This window comes from Oreochromis aureus, linkage group 18 (assembly GCF_013358895.1).
Source record: "Oreochromis aureus strain Israel breed Guangdong linkage group 18, ZZ_aureus, whole genome shotgun sequence".
Taxonomy (NCBI): Eukaryota; Metazoa; Chordata; class Actinopteri; order Cichliformes; family Cichlidae; genus Oreochromis; species Oreochromis aureus.
Window position 1 is genome coordinate 23,554,954 of NC_052959.1, and position 16,422 is coordinate 23,571,375.

The following is a 16,422-nucleotide window of genomic DNA, read 5'->3' on the forward strand; positions in this document are numbered from 1 at the left end:
GGTGTAGACCAAACCTGATGCTGCTGACTCATTTTCTAAATAACTGATAAGTGCACATTTTCTGTTAGTGATTTCTGCATCAGAAATTCTAAGCACAAGATTTTGTTTTTTCTCTTAAAAAACTTTAAACCTTGCTAAATAAAATACATCCATACCTTTCTAGTGATTACCTATAGCGAATTAGCCTTTTTCAAATACCCTGTGTTGGTTCTCAAAGGACACTTTATAAGCAAGAGTCTGTCAAAAAAGGCATTTGCAACTCTTATCTTAGATAGTAATTTAATGAGAGGCACTTATAATAGACTCTAGCACAATTAGATGTTTCATGACAACCTTTGGGAGTACAATTAATCTCTCAAATGAAATTGGTCTCAGTGCTCAATATGTCACCCAGTGGGATGCATCTTAATTTCTATTCATTGACCCTGCATGAATTAAAGCTCATTTCCTCAACGTGTAGCGTTGTGGTGGCTGCCACAGCAGGATGCAGGCTTTCAGTCGCACTAGCTCAGAAAAACGTCCCCTCTTCCCATTTGATTCAAGGATTAGATCTGATTACAGACTTGAGCTGAACAACCTCTGTGACAGCGGAGCAATCTCCTTTTCTTTGAATCTTCTTGTTAAATTTACATAAAATTGATGGGATTTTGTCTTGAGTTTCTTTTCATTCTCCCATGTTTCATGAGCACAACAAGAGCGTGTCACAGCACAGTAAAATAACCAGCCATGGACAAAGAACCAGGGAGTTACGCGTTAACTGATATTATTATCAGCAACTGCTGTTGAGTTTAAAATCCTTTATGATGACATTCATCTATTGTCATTGGTTTGCACCTATCTAGAAACAATAAACCCGTAACTCTACATATGTTGTTTCAAATGTTACTGACTAATAATGTTACCATTGTTCAACAACAACACAAAGACATGTTTCGCTTTTTCGCTTTGGTGGAAGTGTATTGTGTAAGTGGGAATGTAAACATAGTTTTGACAGCAGTTCTCAAACCATGAAGAGAACCATGTGCCACACAAGCAAAGAAATAATACAACCAAAACTCCTTACGCACTCATAGTCCACATCTACTATATGACAGGTCGCCAGCAATAGAAAACAAGTAATACATCTTTTTTGTTTTGCGTAGTCATGAAAATATCTGTTTTATACAAAATTAAATACAGTTACAGTATGTTACACCTTTTTTTCCCCATACAGGTGAGTTCAAGCATGACTACAAAGCCTCTTAAAAAAAAAAACAAACCAAAAAAACATACTAGATTGGTACTTTTAGGGAATTGAAAACGCATGTGCAGCTTTTGGCGAAACAACAGACGCCCTTCCGTAAAGTAAAATCACCAGGGTCACCAAAGCACACGAAGGAGAAAGTGAGGGGAAAAGGCCAGAGTGAAGGAAAAGAGGAAAGGAGAGAAGATGGTAGCAAGTAAGGAAGGAGGCAGTGAGGCAACATGATTTTAGTCCCGTCCACACTATTATATATGTATATATATACTTTTTTTTTTAACTTCAGATGATACTTAGAAATCACGTGTCTAGTTTTATACAGTTTGCTCTCAGGATGTGGGTATCTTTATCTGAGTGGAGTATCCAGTCTGCCTTTATTGAAGTACAAGCCAATGACAAGATCACAAAGCAAAGGCTCCGACCGTTTCCTCTGGGAAGTTATAAGACAGCAGTGATTTCACCAGACCTTTCATAAATCCTTCTATCATTCAGTATAACACATCAGTGCACAGCCATTTGCACTAATAACACTGCCATCCACCACTGTGGCCTCGGATATACAAAAAAGAGTTGCTTATATTGTCTGCTGAGTGCATTGTCCCCACATTCTTTGTTCTTCATGTCTTTAAGGTTGAGTGTTCATTCTCAGCATTTCGGGTTTTGGTTGAGGATTTGGTTCAGGTCCCTCAGCAAAGGGAAACGAATAATAGCGGGAACACTACAAGGGTAAGAGTGCGCTGGTGGCCTATGGGGTGATGATGGAGCGAGGCCTGTCCAGACAATTGGTCATCGCAGTCTCCTGGACCCTGGCAGCGAGCTCTCTCGCACAGGATGCCCGTGAAGCCGGGGGAGCAATGGCAGCGTTGATGGTGGTGGCACGTGCCGCCGTTCTGACAGCGCAGCATCGCGTTGTCACACACCCGAGCTGCGGAGACAAAGCAGAAAGGGCAGGGGAGACAGGAAAGCGTGATTAATAGATCACTCAGTGATAGGGCGGCAGAGAACATCAACAGGCAGGTTCACAGGGCACAAGCTGCCTCTTCCTGTCCTGTCTGTACTGCTCTGTGTCCTTAGAGCACAGCTGACACATTAGAGAGGGTAAAGCCAAGGACTTCAGAAAGTGTGCAAAAAAAGGAAGAGGACACTGACAGCAAGGGTACATATTAAAAGAATATAATGCTGCCAACAGCCTCTGAAAATACATAACAAAGGAACACAGACATTGTATGGATTCATGGATATTTTTAGTAGCGCCAAAGGGACTTTATAGCAAATAATTCTGGCAAAACAAAAGAGCAAGCAAACCATGGCACTGATGAGTTGAATTTAATTATTTGAGAATCAAAGGATGCCAGAGTATTGTGAAACAGCCCCTCTGTGCTGAGGTGAAGAGAACAGAAAGAGGAGAAGACACAGGATGGATACCTGGCTCCATCACATCACCACAACCTTTCATATGCAAATGAGCATTTCCAGGTATTTCACCAGTAGCTGTTATTTTCTTCTCTGTGGTTAACCTTACAGCAAACAATACAACACTGTCAGAAGAAGGATGTAATATCCGTGGCTGCAGTTTTACCAGCTAACAAACATTTCTTTGTTTTGATGTAGACTGATTAGGACTACATAAGTTAATATCCACATTTCCAGACAAAAACTCACAACTCAATTATCCCAGGAAGCCTCTCTGCTTGCAGAGGTGAAATCCTGGAAGAGGTAATATTTGCCAAGAGATTTCAGTGTAATTGGATATCTCTCCTTGCATAAATAGTAATCACATTTTTGGTTTTCAGTAATGTGGCTCATGCATCAGAATAAACTCAACAAATAATCATTGCTCATGCCAAAACCGATTAAGAAGGCATTGGTATTGCATTTAACTTAATAATATTCCCACCCACTGCACATAGACACCACTGCTGTTATGCACTTTAAATGGAAATTCCACCTGTGGACACAGGGTTTTATCTTTAATATAGGATTTTCAATAACTTTGTGATGAAGTGTTGGAAATGATGCTTCTGGTAGATCTGCTTTTCCTGACATGTCTGCATCTTCTTTCAACAGTCTCCAGACACTTGCTGTGTTAGCCTTGTTATGTTTAATGGCTTTTCTGTGCTTTTATTTAAATAACAGCGGCACTAAACGAGCAAATATGGTAGTCAAACTCTTTATTTTAATAGCAGCGGGTCTTGTAAGTTTGTTACTGTATGCAAAAGTTTTTTTTCTTTGTGTAGCTGTTTAAAAGAATGAGACTGGAAAGGAGAGTTCTAAAAAAGACCCAAATACTGATGGGCGGTTAAGGCAAACAAAGGTGAAATTTAATGAAATTTACTAGAGATGAATAACAAAAAGATGCTGGAGGGTTAAGACATGTAATACCAACAAGCCAATAAAATAAAAAAAACAAAGAAACAACCCACCCCACCAAATAAAACAAAAAGAGAAAGAAATAAGTAAGTGAAAATGGGCAGGAAACACAAAATAACTCACACATACACTAACAGCTGACTAAAAAACATAAGTAAAACTAACAGGGTTGGGAAAAGCAATCAAACTGACTGAAATAGAGACAAGGGCAGGGCAAAACAAAGCATGGCACACAAGCTAAGTAACACACGAGACAGGAATATAATTTACATGTAGATATATGTAAATGCCATAAACAAACTAAACTAATTAATAATAAAATGGGCCTATGGCAAATCCAGTCTCTGTACACGGCTTGAATATTGTTGGACTTTCAGATTACAACAATTTCATGACTAAATAGGTTGTCAATCAAATGTCAATGCATTAATCGTGCCTTTCTGTTGTATGAAACAGACTGACTGGACCACCACGTGGGAACAATGTTGTAGTTGTTGCTCTCAAAGAAGGGACAAATATGACTGGGGAGATATTTTAACCAGGTGTGGTGGGAATGGACTCATGAATTATGGGTCCAGAGTGGGCGCAAACATTAATGGCCCTCTGGCAATTCCCCAATCAGTGATTTCTAGTCAGTTAAAAAAAATAAAATAAAAAATTCTAACAGCTAATGCAAACACCTGCTCAGTGTGTTTTGGAAAACACTTCAAGTCTCAGTAGTTTAGTCAACACATTAACATTGTTGCCTGTGGCCGAAGGATAATCTGTGTATCCTCCAGCAGACCCTCAGGACCATTACCTCTCTAAAAGCATCTGTAAACCAATTAGCTTGCTTATGCAGAGGCTTAAGACTTTTCTGTCTTTGTTGTGCTGTCATGACAAAAGACGCTTTATGCTATAAATTAAATTTTTTTTTTTTGTTATCTAAAGTGAAATGAAAAGTTTCTCAGTTGGTTGTAATATAGTAACAAAGGATAGCAAACCAAGCATTGTAGAATACAATGTCCACAGAGTAAACTACTTGGATGGAATACGTTTCACATAACAGTGTACAGAGTGGACAAGAGAAGAAGAGCAGATTGGCTTACACCCACCCCAGCCCTCAACCCAGAGTGCTTCCTAGGTTTAAAATTGGGATGTGGAACTTTTGTTAAATTACTTATGTTTGTTTTTTAAGAATAAATCCTATCAATTCAGCCTTAACAGCTGGCATTTAATGCCCCTTCTAAAACATAAGAATGAGCTTGTTGGTGGTAATAATTCTGTAAAATAGCAGGTGTTGTTGAGCTACCTACAGTTTTCTCAGCTCTTCTGCTATCACTGAAGTGACTAATACTGGGTCAGCTTTTATCTTGAAATCTTCGTATATACCCAATATTTTTAAAACTATTGGGCAAACATTAGAGTAAATCTGTTACTCAGTTCTCCCCTGTGGTGATAATAGTTGTCAAGTTATATCAAGAAATATTCTATAAAGACAATAAATGCACCCAGTCTATCCAGGCCTGCAATCTGGAGCAGCAAGAGCATATAATCTGAAATAATTCCTGATATGAATATATCACACCATCTTCCATGAGAGAAAAGTGTCTTTTGAATTTGAAGGCGTGAATGAGAAATTCATTATTATGGGTAGTTTAAATTTCCTGAGCTAGATTGTTACTGTAGTTTACTTTTATAAGTGACACATTAAATAAGTGCACTGGCAGTGAAAGTTAAACTGTCCTCCTGCTTCAAACCCATCCAGTGGCACAAATGCATCACTTAGTCAATAGGCAATGGAGCGGATGCTGGCAGCACAGTAATAATGTGTGAAATTCGGCAGAGCCAGTCCTCCTTCTATCTTCAATTTACAAAGATGAGCCTTTCCCATGTAAGAATAATGGAATCTGAAAGGACATCGTGGGACACTGTGGGGAGTGTCCCTGTAGAGATTCCTCACTGTATGCCACACCAGCTCTTAGCTTAAAATTTGTAGTCTTTAGTCTGGCTCGGAGGAACTAATGAAAACATTAAAGGGCTATTTTTCAGCCTTTGTAAAGCTCCCTCCAGAGGACATTAAAAATCTTTTTTTCTTTTTTCCCCGCCTTTTTTTTTTTCATGCAGTGGGCCTACAAATTTACCCTGTCTGACATCACTCACTCTTGGGCTTGTGCAGCAAGTGAAGACACAGCAATTCCAGTCCTACCCAAGGACCGGTGTACTCTGCGGGAGACATATGTGCACCTCACACCTCTGTCAGATGTGTGACATTTTAGCAGTATAACTGTTATGACAGAGCCACTCTGGGGTTTTGGTGCTGCACGAAGCAACATGGAGAAAATTTACCAAAGCAACAGCACAGAAGTGACAGGAAGGACAAACACCTGAATTATGTTTTCCATTGCTGTTTGTGGCATTGCAATTATGACACAATTTAAAGCAATTAAATGTAAATCTGTCTTGCATTGTACTACAACTGGATTAGACTATTGTGGATACATTGAATCTATTGTGGTTGCGACACTTTGGACTTAGTCATCCTTCTTTTCTGCTTTTTAAGAGGAGATTGTAGTCTGTTTGTCCAAAAGCACACTCAGACAGTTCTGTTATCCTCTCATCTCTGTGAACTCTTGATGTCCTCAGATACTCTGCAGCTGAAGTGTCTGAGATATACAGAAAATCACAGCACGATAAGTTAAAAGACACAAATCGATAAGCTGGATCATACTGTAGCTAGTGTCACTCTTTTAATGAAAGATCTAGATATGTCATGTAGTGGAGGTGTATTCTATTGAACATCCAATCTTCTTACATACATCTGTCCATGTCAGCCAATCGGATATTACATGAATGAGTTTTGCTCATGATGACTGAAAGTGAGTCATAAAGTTTAAGATCCAATTTTTTAAAAAGACGACCCTGCAGATACAAAATGCCCCTGTATTTAATTAAAGTTTAAAATATATTCATTTACAGTTATGCATTTAATATTTTTAAAATGTCTCTATAACTATGGATTCGTACAGGTAATTGACTTTACCTGGAGACAGTTGTCAGATACAGGATCTTCTAATTATCTGCTTGGAGACAGAATACTGTTGTTTCAATTACACTCAGTCAATATCTTTTGCCATGATGTCAGTGAAAGCTGAAACTTTCATTCAGCCATATCCCCAGTTATCATATTAGCATGAAGGCTTCATCATTAGTCAGTGATTCAGCGCTCTGAAGTTCAATATAAACTGTCAGTTGTATAGTAGCACTTGAAGGTGGTGAGGATCTGAAGACAGAAAGTGCATGATTTTCCTTTTACTCGAGTGTTGCAGTTGTTACTGCTTGTCAACTCAAAACTGCAAGATCTGAAAGTCGCATTTAAGAAAATTTTAGTATATGTGCTTAGTTACTTCTGGGCTGACAGTGCGATGAGGACAAGGCTATCACTTTTATGTTGAAATGCTATACTTCAAAACTCCTAACATGCTACCAGTTTAGCTTAGCACACGGGAAACACGGGAGAAACCTCTGCTAATGTAGTTTGTTAGTTAATTTTTTTAAATGTTTTGCTTTTTATTGGGGTTTGGCAAACAACAGAAGTGCATATTAAGTCAATAATATACCAATTATTATAGTCCAGACTGGTTTGTTGTAAATGCTATTTAAACTTAAGAGCAATTAAGTCAGTGGCTGTTCAGGTTAAGGTTTTAGTTTAATATATCATAAATCAACAGAAATTAACAGATCATTTTCCAAGTAATTACTCAAAACATTGTCTGCTTCAAACTACTGGTGGAGTAAAATAATCCATTTAAAGATGTCATGTTTGATTTAGAAAATTCTTGATGGAGTTGTTGTTTAATGGCCAGTTTAATTTAATTATTTTTTTTGACGTCAGAAAGATTAGATTATTGTTTAATCTCATCCACAGTTTTGCAAATCCAGAAAAAGAAAAAAAAAGAGGGAAACACCCTCCATCTTAATTGTGGAAATCCTCAAAGTCTTCTTTTAATTTTTTTCTCTCCTGATTGTGAGAGCAGTGGTGCAGATGTGACTTAACACACACTACACAGAAAATCTGGGCCTGAGGATTATCTGGAGATAGCTGGAGATCAATCTACATAAACCCCCCCTGGAGCCTATTCTCTCCTTCCTTCTCCTTCTCCTCTTTTTTCTCCATTTTTTTTCTTCTACTTCATTTTTTTTCTTTCAGAACGTGGCAGAAAGGGTGCACCCCTAGAGAGCATACTGGGTAATTAAAAAAAGGGCATGATCAAAGGGGTTAGGAGGCTGTGGACTCGGTGATCATGAGGCATGTGGTCCATTCCCTGCAGTGTTCTCACAACAAAAGGTCTGCCTTGTAAGGACCAGCGTGTGTTTGTTTGCATGCAGGATGAAAGCATTGGGGCTTTGGGAAGACAACCTACTGCACACAAGAATTTGCATATTCTACATTCCACTTTTGTTTTTTCCAAACGGTCAATCAATAACCAGTCGATATTTTTTTTATCTATGGGTAATGTCATGCTGAAGTTACAAAGCCAATAAGCCTACCTTGATTACGATTTGCAACACCAAGAGATGAAGCATTTGCCCGATCTGTGTAAAAATGGGAAAGGTTATGTATTACACTGGCTGTCAAATAAGTCATGCTGTTATTTAGTTAAAGCACAGGGACAGCATGCATAGTTGCTGGTTTTTACAATAATGACCTTTATCAGGCCAAAGATCAGTCCAAATTTCCAGAAGATTTCTGCCATACATTTGGAGTAGTAAATGGCCTAATGTAGAATAGTGTGCATGCAGCTTAAATGAATTTTCCACAGTACAAAGATAGCAATGTGTATGCATGGTAGCTGCTTTTGTTATCCAGTATGTGGAGACACCTTCAGGCATCAACATGCAGAGGGAAGCATGGCTGGAACCACACCTTCATAAGAAAAAAAAGGTTTTCCTTTCTTTAGGGCAAATATCTGTCTGTGCGCTTAGAGCAAATATTCTAGTTTGGAAAGGAAAAATCATTCTGATACACTGGCCAGACACTCGGGACTTCCACCATGTTTTATAAACTCGCCAGTACCAAGATGTATCAATTGTTACCATTGTTTTGCAAGTTTTCACACAATAGCTACCAAATATACATAATATTTCTAACCACCAATCCAATTTATGCATAGCTTAAAGTATTGAATGTGGCAAATCTTAAGATCTGAATTTGTTTTAAACCACAAAGCTTATTCAGACTGGCTTATGGTATAATTAAAACCCAGAAATTTGAAAGGTTAATTCTAAGAAGTGTAACTGATTTAGTGCCATATGGAAATTAATGCAAATTGTTTTCCATTTGATATGGCAAAAACACAATAATTTCAAACTATGAAAACCGGCAGCATGAAATATGAAAAACTGCTGGAATGTGAAGTGGAAAAGGTTTGAAATAAATTAGAGGAATGTTAAAAGGTTAAATTTTATTAGTAGGATAAACTCTAAAGTTTTCAAACACTCTTACTTTTATGTCAGTGATCATTATTAGAACTACACTGGAGAAACTCAACCTCACGCCATGCATCGTTTCACCCCCTCTATAAATGTAGGGTATTAGGATTCAATTCTACATGAGTGCCCTGGTAGGATGGATTTTTTTTCCCACTGTGGAAAACATGCTGATCAATGGTAATGGCAACGTACAGCACAATTTCTCACACAACATCATCAGTCAAACAAGAGTTAGCCATGACTGAGGGAGGAAAATATTAGTCAGCATGCCAATAAAAAAGCCTGATCAACTTACGCACTGGTCCGTGATTACTGGGAATACCTGTGGAAAGAGCAAGGAAATAATGTATCATTAACGCATTGACTCATTTCTTTTTACTCGTGAGAGAAAATATTGTTGATGGTACTGTTTACTTTGAAAAAACAAAAAACCAAACACCAGCACTTATCACATTGATCTCCAGTGCATTCGCTGATTAGCAGCAGCTACTGTATTGCTCTAAAGAGAACCTGACCACTCCGCCTTCTTCTGATGATAATAACAGGCCTGCCAGCAACAAAATGTCAACCGAATCAAAACTCTATTGAAAAAGTCTTGTCATCAGCAGTTTCATTCATGTTTTCAATAAACAGAGTTTTTCTCTCATCTGCTTTTGGCTTATGTTCACCATTTTTCAATATCATCTTTGAACGAATGAATCAACACATCAAACGTCATCTACAAATGCTAGTTGCTGTAATCGTCTCTTATTGTCAGGTTTGCGGAACTTCCTAATATGTAGAAAAGAGAGATAAAAGCCCATTAAACACACTGGGGAAGAAGAACAGCAAAAAATTACCTTCAACTGTCGAGACAAAGCCGCAGCCTTAAAACAAAACACACATTTGCAAACAATGACAACCTGACAATCCATGTGTGTTTCGATCTGTACGATCTGGCTGTGGATTCACCATCTTTGTGTGATGTTTATCACCAAGCAAATCTGACTCCAGGATTAGTGCAATTTTGGATGCCTTTCACAAGCTTTATCATTTCATGTCACGTGATTATGTTTCACTGGGGGTTTTAATATTGTTTGCAGCCTATTCATCACTAAATTACCTGTTACAGCAACTGTTGAAAAATATGGAAAATCAGAGATTCTGAGCTCCAATTTGCAAAAAGCACATTTAGGCTGTAATTTCTCACTCACAGTTTTATGTGAGAAATGGAGGGCAAACAATATTGCCCTTTGAAGCCAAAACACATTCTACAGTCTGATCAAACTCTCAGCCCCAACCTGCCTTAACCTCTGAACCTGCTTTGGAACACAAGATGAGTTGACACTCTTTGCAAAGTGGACTGTCAACATAATTCTTGAAGTGATTCCTCTTCTGCTCTGAAGGCAACTTACAGACAACACCCTTCTCCCCCACCACCACCACCTACACACACACACAGAGCTATTTTCTTCAGAAAATCATGGATTTGAATCACTCTCAGTCTTTCTGCTGCTGACAGCTATGGCCCCTAGCAACTCAGTGCACCATTTTGGGCTAAAATTTATTAGATGAAGGGTCACGTATGTCCATATATCTGCATGTACAGTGGTTTTGAATATGTAATAGACCCTGCCCTGTTCCTAGCGGTGAGATAAATGACTTCCGAGATTAAAGAGGAGGACTTGATGACAGATGAAAGCTATTAAATCGTAATTACATTTCGCATGTTCCACATATTTGTGGTAATATAAGGGCTGTATGTTTAATATCCTCATGGGAAAAATGAGCTTCACATAATAGGTAAAGGCATATTATGGGACCCAAGCTTAGAAATAAGAATAATTCAAGACAAAAGTGTGTTCGTTCAACACCTGGGGGACCAATATTGTTACGTCACTACCATGTGCAACATTATTGCATTTTATGCCACTTCCAAACAAGTGCTAATATTGCTTTTGATATGGCTAGACCTTGGTTTCATCAGTTCAGTGCAGATGCGGCCAAGTGTTGGATTTTTTAATAACACCCTGTCAATCTGACAGTGAGCACCACATTGCCAGGAGATTCATAACACAGAGGAGGTGTAGGGGTAAATCCAGCAATATCTCCTTAGAGTTCACAAATGTTCCCACAAACAGACTCCCACACACAATCGAGTGTGGCGCGTGAGCGTGTACGTCATGCGTATGCGTGCACACAGCTTAGTGTGCATACATGCAAACAGGAGACTGATAAAAAAATTCAAATGAACGAATAATCATCCAGTCCATCAATGAGAAAAGAAACTAGTGTTACTGCACAAATTTACCAACACAGCAGATCAATAGCAATACCATATCTCTGTACAAATCTAATCATAACACGGTGTCTGAGAATTCAAGTGAGACAATCAAACTGAACATCTGAAGAACTTGCTGTCAATCCCAGCAGACGGCTGCTATGCGAGAGTTTCTGACTGGAGGCTGAATCAGAGCGAATGGGGGACCAGAGGGCTAGATCTTCCACCATCTGGCCTTGCCTGGCCGTCTACCACCATATCCCTGCGTGGCTGTATTAGATTTATTGAAGCAATGAGCCCCCTGCCTCAGGCATGGGATTTGATAAATGTGACTCAACTCCAGTCCAAGATTATAATGGGGATAATGCAAAAGAGCACCTTCTGCCTCAGAGATACCAAATTCACACTTGTCATGGAGTTGAGGTAGCAATAATAAATTCAATGTTAAAGTGTTACTACTGTAGGAGGACTATTGACACTTATTTAATAGTGAATACTAAATGAATGAAATACAGAAAATAGCTTGCCAGTGATGCAAAGACCCTAAGACTAACAGGTTACAGTGAATTTGTGTCAGTGATCCCATTGCGTTCGCATCCCAGGGCACAAAATACTTCTATTCCGTCAGATGCAGAGATATGGACAAGGTGTCCTTTGGTGTCAGTGCCTTGACTTGCTGGCTGCAGCAATATTAGACACAGAGAGATTAAAGTTCTCTGTTAAAGCTCGCTATAGTACGCCTTACGTTTGTCAGACAGGAGAAAGCTGTCTGTGACCTGCTCAGGAGCATTCCCCTTCCCAACATTAACCCTTCACACTGAAAAATGGAGGCTTACTCAGTATGTTTAAATGTGACACAGATGAATCCTTTACATACACATATATCCACATGTCACATGTTGGGACTGAGTGGCCCATTTGGTTATTGCCTGACAAAACATGAATGTGAACAGGGTTTTTTTTTCTATACTTTAAAATTATAGGATCTGAAAAAATCATTAGCGAGAACAAATAGTGCATCTAGTATTATCAAGAAATCAAATACCATGAAAATTTCATTCAAAAGGGTAAATTTTCCTATTTTATGTACACATTCAATATATGTTACACATAAAGTGAAATATTTCTGGTTTAATTTTTGTTTCAATTTGAATTATTATGGGTTACAGTTTATGACATTCAGAAATCCATTATTTCAAATTATTAGAATGTTTCATTTTGAGTTTGAGTAAATTACAATTACTGTTTGCAGAGTGCTGTATTAAGGCATATTAATGAAAGATTGATCAGAATGGAAAAGTGTTGTAGGAAAAGGTGCACAGGGACGACTACAGCCTTGAGGATTGTCTAGAACATGTAGGAGTTTCACAAGGAGTGGACTGAAGCTGGTCCGTGGACAGATGTTTTCAGGAAAGGGGCTCGTTGTATTTCCAATATTGAACCACTTCTGAGCAGAGACAATGTCAGAAGCATCTTTCCTGGGATAAGGAGAAAAAGGTCTAAATTCATCTTTTTAGGTGAAAGTAAATTTCACCTAAAATTAAAGAGTCTGGATGAAGAGTGGAGGGACACAAAATTTTGTTTGTAGTCGAGTGTGAAGTTTCCACACTGATTTGCTGTGCCATGTCACTGGAAATGTGTTTTAATTCCAAAGCAGCAATCTAATGGAATATTTTAGTGAGCTTCATGATTCCATCTGCTGACAAGCTTGATGCTGATTTCCTTTCCCAGCAGTACCGAACATCTACCCACAGCACCAAAGCTACTACCGAATGGTTTGCTGACCTTCAGATTACTGTGCTTGACTAACCAGCCAACTTGCCAGACTTGAACCGGTATTGTCAAGAGACAGATAAGAAACAAATGACCCAAAAATACAAATGAGCCAAAGGCCACTACTAAAGCAACCTGGCCTTCATTAACACCTCAGTAGTGCCAAAAGCCGATCGGCTCCAAACCACACCACACTTTACCAAGCAATTCTTGGTAATGTACCGAATGTTTAAATGGACATACTTTTTGAAAGCTGGACATCATTTATTCTAATAAATTGAGACAATTGAGTTTTGATTGTTTTTTTGTGAAAACACAAAAAAGCTTGAATTATTTCACTTTACATGAAATGAATATAGAATAAATGAAAGCTCACCCTTTTTATTTATGAAAAAAATCTTTTCATATTTTAATGTTTTTGTGTTTATAACTAAATGTTGTAATTTCTCTTGACAAATGATTTGATTAAACTATGTTGAAAGGCAAAAGAAGGCTGTGCACTCTTGGTGTACCCAGCTATTCACCAGTCAGCTTGTCACAGTGTAAACATGGGTCTTTTAACGAGTTTCACCTCAAATGTCAAAAATACAAGTTATACTACTGATCATTGTCAAATATGATGTGACATGCAAGTCCTCAGTATGCAGTTTGTTAAATCTACCATGCACTAGAAAACATAGTCAAAATCTAGGCTAAAAACAGCATCTGGCAAAGATGCAGTACAGTGGCAAAGAGCTGAAATCATAAACAGGTGGAATAACCTCTAAAAGAGAATGAAAAAGGATGTTTCATTGTGGCTCCCTTCATTGGTAACAAGCAGCAAGAGTGGAAACAGTGTGCTGCCAGCCACTTGCAGATTAGCTGCATGGCCAGTGCTTGTCCACATAGCATTACAAGCGCTTCTATACTTACATATATTTGCAGTTCCTTTGGGTATAGGGAGGTAAGACCCCACACTCCAAGCTCTTCCATGGTAGTGCTTCTTACAGCGGCTGCAGTCTGGCCCTGTGGTGTTGTGTTCACACTCACAGCCCAGCTTCCCCTTGTCAAACACACAGCTGTTGGCATGCAGGTTACACTTGCACCTGAGACACAAGAATAACAACAAAAGACAGAGACATGAATAGGCATCATTCTGCATCCATTGAATCAATACCTTCTGGAGGGAATATACATAGCCTGCCCTTGCGGCGGCTATGTTTTTTTGCAGCTTTCAAATTTTTTGAAAGTGGTAAATTAAAATCCTGGTGGGTTATCTGACTTGGATCGTTCCTCCACAAAGCTTCATTATGCTCTCCTTTAAAAAAAAACAAGGCCTCATTTGTTACTGCCCCTGCGGAGAGAACAGCAATGCGAATAAGGTCACTTTTGCTACTCTGAGAGCTAAATGAAAGGCACTCTGTAAGATTCACTAATTGAGCACAAAGCAGGGATCTGATAGAGAGATGATAGAATAAAGAGAAGCTGGGCAGCCAGAGAATACTCCTTTTTTCTTTCTCTTCAAAGTTATTTGGCAAGGGAGCTTTCAGGCAGGAAACCCTACCAGTTGGCAAAGCTGGTTTATTAGACCGAACTGTGGCAGAGCTGACAGATTCTCCTGACAGGAGAAGAGAAAAGGGCGGATGGCTTTCAGGCACTCCAAATCCACCTCCCTTCTGACCACATGGAAGAAGCATGTGCCTATGCTTGCTGAAAAAGAACAAGCTGTTTGCAATTTGAGTCTCCTCTGAGTGTTTCTAAACAACCTGAATGAGCAGAGAGTAAACTACGTGCACTTAGAATATAACCTTTTTTCATTTGTGTTTACTCCGAGGAAAGAGCTCTACCCGAGGCAGAACAAGCTGTTTTTGTCGCCAAATGAGATAATACAGTTTCATATAGTAAGTGTTCCAAATATAATTCCCTTTATTTGATTTCAGTCCCATGAGGGTAAAAGGTTACAGCTAGTGACCTCAGATCTTGTAAGGAGGAGGGCACTGATACAGAAACAGCTGGGATGCAGGCCATTGAGTGAATCTGACACGGTAGACCTCCCCAGAGGTTTGGTCGGCTCATGGTTTCACATCATGCCTATGTTTGTTTTCACAATGTGCTTCCGAGGGAAGATTTCTCTCATTTGAGAGTCAGGATCTGGGTATCTGTTTTCTATAATCACCGCTGAACATGAGACAAAGAAATAGCAGCAGCAATCTGAAATACATCTGTTCTAATTGACTTTCTGGCCTTACTGTGACATCTCACTTTAATGATAGATAACTGCGGGAAACAAAGGAAACTAGACCCCGTCTGCTATTGCTGTTAAACAGCATTAGAGAGTCTGAATAAGGTTTAAAGGAGTGGTTCTCAAACTATTTCTGCCATGGCCTACTTCAATCAATACCAACAAAACAAGTTCAAAAGTGTACTTTATATAAAATAATAGTACAATTTAGATAAAAACAGGACATTAAATAACCATCAGCACAATAGTATCAGAACTATTTTAAGATTAGGATTTAGCCTTTCCTTTTTCACTTACAGTATATATAGTGATGGTTGGATAAAGTGACCCTGAATCCACCCTTAGTTATGCTACATTACTCGGGCTACTGGAGTGTTTTTCCTTCTCTCATACTTTTTCACTCATGACGCGTTTATACACAACTTTGTAGTTTTAGTAGTTTTTATTCATCTCTGGTTCTCTTCCACATGTCTTTGTCCTGTCTCCCTCCCCTGTCCCCCAAACCGTCGTGACTTGTGTGACATCGTGACATTGATGTCGTCACATCCTTGTGACTGCTTTTGCTGGAGGATTCTTCCTGTTAAAGGGGAGTTTTGCCTTTCCACTGTCTCCAAAGTGCTTGCTCATAGGGGATCATCTTTGTATTATTGCAGGGGCTTTACCTTACAATATAAAGCGCCTGAGGTGACTTGTTGTGATTTGGCTGTGTATAGATAAAACTGAATTGAACTGAATAGAAAAGTCTATCTATCTATCTATCTATCTATCTATCTATCTATCTATCTATCTATCTATCTATCTATCTATCTATCTATCTATCTATCTATCTATCTGTGTCTGTCTAAATGCACGCACACAAATCATCTTTCCTCATTAGCAACCATTATAAATTGCGATGAATATTGGACGACAATCACAGCAATGAAATACTAGTGCCTCTTACCACGCATTCCCTATAGTCCTTAACTTTTTAATCAATTAAAGTCCCCGCTTCATAAAATTAATGACTGGGTGTAGCTCTTCTGCCATGCAGACAGCATCAGCTCCCTGAAGTCAAGAGCGATGAGATTTGACCTTCCACTTAAT

General features: G+C 38.8%; 1 protein-coding gene across 6 annotated transcripts in view; it reads right to left on the reverse strand.

Moving 5' to 3' along the window:
• Positions 1-374: 374 nt before the first annotated feature.
• LOC116313451 (netrin-G1-like) overlaps positions 375-16,422 on the reverse strand; it is a 68,317-nt gene continuing 52,269 nt past the window's right edge. For 4 of the 6 annotated variants that reach the window (XM_039601729.1, XM_039601727.1, XM_039601730.1 and 1 more), the window contains 4 exons: positions 14,028-14,200; positions 9,378-9,404; positions 8,141-8,185; positions 375-2,165 (listed from right to left, as the gene is read on the reverse strand). In XM_039601729.1, coding sequence (XP_039457663.1) covers positions 1,927-2,165; positions 8,141-8,185; positions 9,378-9,404; positions 14,028-14,200 — 484 coding nt within the window. In that variant the 3' untranslated portion in view covers positions 375-1,926. The remainder of the gene's footprint in view (positions 2,166-8,140; positions 8,186-9,377; positions 9,405-14,027; positions 14,201-16,422) is intronic. The other 2 variants (XM_039601731.1, XM_039601732.1) reach the window with 2 other exon arrangements.